The sequence below is a fragment of the Oncorhynchus keta genome, chromosome 10 (genome assembly GCF_023373465.1).
Source record: "Oncorhynchus keta strain PuntledgeMale-10-30-2019 chromosome 10, Oket_V2, whole genome shotgun sequence".
Lineage (NCBI taxonomy): Eukaryota > Metazoa > Chordata > Actinopteri > Salmoniformes > Salmonidae > Oncorhynchus > Oncorhynchus keta.
The window spans coordinates 1945299-1949999 of record NC_068430.1 but is presented as its reverse complement, the minus strand read 5'-3'; the positions used below and the strand labels follow the sequence as shown (position 1 = coordinate 1949999).

The window sequence follows — 4701 nt, the reverse complement described above, 5'->3', positions numbered from 1 at the left end:
TCTAAAAAATAAAAAACACCCTGTCAGTTGGGATACTTTTATTGGACAGCACAGACACGGCACTGACTCATATCTAACAAAAATGCAGGTTCCATTAAGACACATTTCCGTTTTCACCAAAAATGGACAAGCACATGAAGCAGATTGTATTGAAACTGTCTCTGTGCATTTTTCTGCAGAGTTATTCTCCTTCTGCAGAGTTATTCTCCTTCTGCAGAGTTATTATTTTCTGCAGTTATTCTCCTTCAGCAGAGTTATTCTCCTTCAGCAGAGTTATTCTCCTCCAGCAGATATTCTGCAGTTATTCTCCTTCAGCAGAGTTATTCTCCTTCAGCAGATATTCTGCAGTTATTCTCCTTCAGCAGAGTTATTCTCCTTCAGCAGAGTTATTCTCCTTCAGCAGAGTTATTCTGCAGTTATTCTCCTTCAGCAGAGTTATTCTCCTACAGCAGAGTTATTCTGCAGTTATTCTCCTCCAGCAGAGTTATTCTTCAGTTATTCTCCTTCAGCACAGTTATTCTGCAGTTATTCTGCAGTTATTCTCCTTCAGCAGAGTTATTCTCCTTCAGCAGAGTTATTCTCCTACAGCAGAGTTATTCTGCAGTTATTCTCCTCCAGCAGAGTTATTCTTCAGTTATTCTCCTTCAGCACAGTTATTCTGCAGTTATTCTGCAGTTATTCTCCTTCAGCAGTTATTCTCCTCCAGCAGAGTTATTCTGCAGTTATTCTCCTCCAGCAGAGTTATTCTCCTTCAGCAGAGTTATTCTCCTTCAGCAGAGTTATTCTGCAGTTATTCTCCTTCAGCAGAGTTATTCTCCTTCAGCAGAGTTATTCTGCAGTTATTCTCCTTCAGCAGAGTTATTCTGCATTTATTCTCCTACAGCAGAGTTATTCTCCTTCAGCAGAGTTATTCTCCTTCAGCAGAGTTATTCTCCTTCAGCAGAGTTATTCTGCAGTTATTCTCCTTCAGCAGAGTTATTCTCCTTCAGCAGAGTTATTCTCCTTCAGCAGAGTTATTCTCCTTCAGCAGAGTTATTCTCCTTCAGCAGAGTTATTCTCCTTCTGCAGAGTTATTCTCCTTCTGCAGAGTTATTCTCCTTCAGCAGAGTTATTCTCCTTCTGCAGAGTTATTTGAGTAAATAATGAATAAAGGCAGAGCGGCTTTCTGTCTTTCCACAGAGTAGGAACGATGGCGTTATGGTCTGGGTCTGATAATAAATAATAAACACAAAATATTTAGGCGGACAATAAATAAGCATTATATTTTTCAAAATTATACAAATGTAAGGTACCAAATTGAGGTCACTCAAAACATTCAAGCACACATACTGTATTACAAGTTTAAAGCGTCACAAGGTAATACATTGAAATGCCACTCAAGGCACTGTTCATGAACCTTTTCATCACAAATTAATGTGTAGGATAGTTTTAAACACCCGTTTGAAATTCTCATTGCAGAGGGGGTATATGAACGGGTTCAAGGTAGAGTTAATATACCCAAGCCATATCGTGAACATATGTAGGTTGTGATGTACACAGGTTTGGCAGAAAGCCATGACCATAAAGACTATGAAGTATGGGATCCAGCACATCATGAACCCAGCTATAATACAGCCCAGCTGCTTGGCCGCTTTGTGCTCCTTGTGGACCTGTAGGCTCTGGATACGCTGCCTGGACTGGGCACAGAACTTCTGCCAGGTCTGCTTTAGGGTCACAGCGTTGGCTGCAGCGTCCGGGTTCGTACCATTGTCAGGCTCCGAGTCCTCCTGAGGCGGGGGTGACTGGGGTGAATTATGGGGACATGGTGACGGGGATAAATTCACAGACTGGGTGTTGTAGAACATGGTGGTGTATCTCTGCATTTCAGATATCTGGGTTATCTCGCAGACGCCAGCCACAGAGTTTGACGGCACGGCTACCTTGCAGTCGTTCACGGATACGTAGAGTTTCTGAACGTTGTCTTCGTCGTAGTTTGTGAAGCCAAGAGGTAAAGAGGACAGGTTCAAAGGGGTCTCCGATCCACTCTTTCTTTTGTCCTTTACAGTCGTCCTCAGACGTTTTGTCATTCTGAGCAGTGAATGACTGGAGTGAGAGTCTTTTTCAGACTTGGGTTCCCTGGGCGCGTTGGTTTCAACTGTATCTGTGGAGTCGTTCGGCTGGTCTAACGTGTACTGATCAAAGTCTGAGTTTCTTTCTTTCTTAGACTCGCAGTGGCTATTTCCTGTTTGGACTATGTGTCCGATCCTGTTTTCCACCACGGAATCTGTGGGATTGATAATCCTCTCCCTCTCTCTGAAGTTCTGTCTCACGGCCACGTAGATGCGCGAGTAGAACCACAGCATCAACAGAGACGGAAGGTAGAAGTTAAACACTGAAGTTAAAACCTTAAACCAAGTAACAAACCGGAAATCAGTGTCACACTTATTCTCCATCTCCGGTTTGAGGTCGACCTGAACGAAGGACCTCCACCCTAGAATAGGAATAATCCACGTCATGGACATTAGCCAGGCCCCTGAGATCATAACGCTAGCTCTCCCTCTGGTCCGGTACTTCAGGTACCTTAGAGGCTCGTGAACGGACCGATACCGATCCAGACATAGTATAAACAGACTAAAGATGGAGGCTGTGCTGGCTACATAATCCATAATGAGCCAGAACTGACAGACGACCCTCCCCAGCCTCCACTCATCCTCCAGCAGATACACCAGGTTGAGGGGCATGACGGTGGCCCCGACGATGAGATCCGCCACGGAGAGGCTGACGATGTAGAGGTTGCCCACCGTGTGGAGGGTCCGCTCCTTCTTCACAGCGTAGAGTACCAGGATGTTCATGACGACGGTAAGCAACGACAGGAAGCCCAGAGAGACACCTACAATAGAATATGATAACACAATTAATAGAATAGATACTTTATTGTCCATTGGTTAGAATGGACATCTGTCTTCTTCCTTTCCCAACATCCCCCAGAGGGCACACACACACACACCCAGGCACACACACACACACACACACACACACACACACACACACACACACACACACACACACACACACACACACACACACACACACACACACACACACACACACACACACACACACACACACACACACACACACACGACCCTACCTACCTAGTAGGGTGTTGTGGAAGCTGTTGTGGTGCTGGAGGTGGAAGGAGCTGTTGAAAGGTGACAGGACAGTCTCCTGGCCATACGGGTGTCTCCAGGAGCTGTTGAAGTACCTATCACAGGATACAGGGTGTAAACGGTAGAGGGAAATGATTACTTCTTCTACAGTCAGTCCAGTATAACAACCTCTCAATATATTTAATATGCAGATCTTTTGACAACTTCATCTCTACATGTAACATGTATATCTACCGGTTAATAGAAATTCATTAGACACACACACACACACACACACACACGTGTTTATTAAAGCACCTGTCCATGGGGATGTCAGGTGACTGAATAGACTCCATCACGGTTCTTTATGTTAAGTACTCTTCACCCCTCCTCTTCATCCTCTCTGGATCCCTTCACATGATGTCAGAAGTGTTGGAAACATCAGGTGAAAGCACAGCAAATAGTATACATGCTGAATCAATCGCCATCAACCATTACCTACGGAGTCAAAACAAATCAGAACAATAATCATTATTTATCTCTTTGTGTCCCAAATGGCACCCTATTCCCTATATAGTGCACTACTTTAGACCAGAGCCCTATTCCCTATATAGTGCACTACTTTAGACCAGAGCCCTATTCCCTATATAGTGCACTACTTTAGACCAGAGCCCTATTCCCTATATAGTGCACTACTTTAGACCAGAGCCCTATTCCCTATATAGTGCACTACTTTAGACCAGAGCCCTATTCCCTATATAGTGCACTACTTTAGACCAGAGCCCTATTCCCTATATAGTGCACTACATTAGACCAGAGCCCTATTCCCTATATAGTGCACTACATTAGACCAGAGCCCTATTCCCTATATAGTGCACTACTTTTGACCAGAGCCAGGTGAAAGGGTGCAATTTGCATCGCAAGCAGTGAAACTAGCGGCCAGTGAACCTTTCGACCAGTGAACCTAGCGGCCAGTGCACCTATCGACCAGTGCACCTATCGACCAGTGCACCTATCGACCAGTGAACCTATCGACCAGTGCACCTATCGGCCAGTGCACCTATCGACCAGTGCACCTATCGACCAGTGAACCTAGCGGCCAGTGCACCTATCGACCAGTGAACCTATCGACCAGTGAACCTATCGGCCAGTGAACCTATCGACCAGTGAACCTATCGACCAGTGCACCTATCGACCAGTGCACCTATCGACCAGTGAACCTATCACCAGTGAACCTATCGACCAGTGAACCTATCGGCCAGTGAACCTATCGACCAGTGAACCTATCGACCAGTGAACCTATCGACCAGTGCACCTATCGACCAGTGCACCTATCGACCAGTGCACCTATCGGCGAGTGAACCTATCGGCCAGTGAACCTATCGGCCAGTGAACATAGCACCCCATGTACCTCCCGGCCAGTGAACCTAGCAGCAAGTGAACCTAGCAGCAAGTGAACATAGCAGCAAGTGAACATAGCAGCCCGGGTTCTTCCTGGCCAGTGAACCTAGCGGCCAGTGAACCAAGCGGCCAGTGAACCTAGCAGCCAGGTAACGTAGCAGCCAGTTATCCT

The 4701-nt window shown here is 45.8% G+C and overlaps 1 protein-coding gene across 1 annotated transcript; it reads right to left on the bottom strand.

The window, feature by feature from the left end:
- Positions 1-363: 363 nt before the first annotated feature.
- LOC118377764 (histamine H1 receptor-like) lies at positions 364-3622 on the bottom strand. The gene is made up of 3 exons (XM_052526182.1): positions 3447-3622; positions 3135-3244; positions 364-2869 (listed from the first exon to the last, which is right to left on the bottom strand). Exons 1-3 carry the CDS (start codon positions 3482-3484, stop codon positions 1404-1406), a joined length of 1614 nt encoding a protein of 537 aa, XP_052382142.1. The 5' UTR covers positions 3485-3622; the 3' UTR covers positions 364-1403.
- Between the last annotated feature and the right edge of the window lie 1079 nt (positions 3623-4701).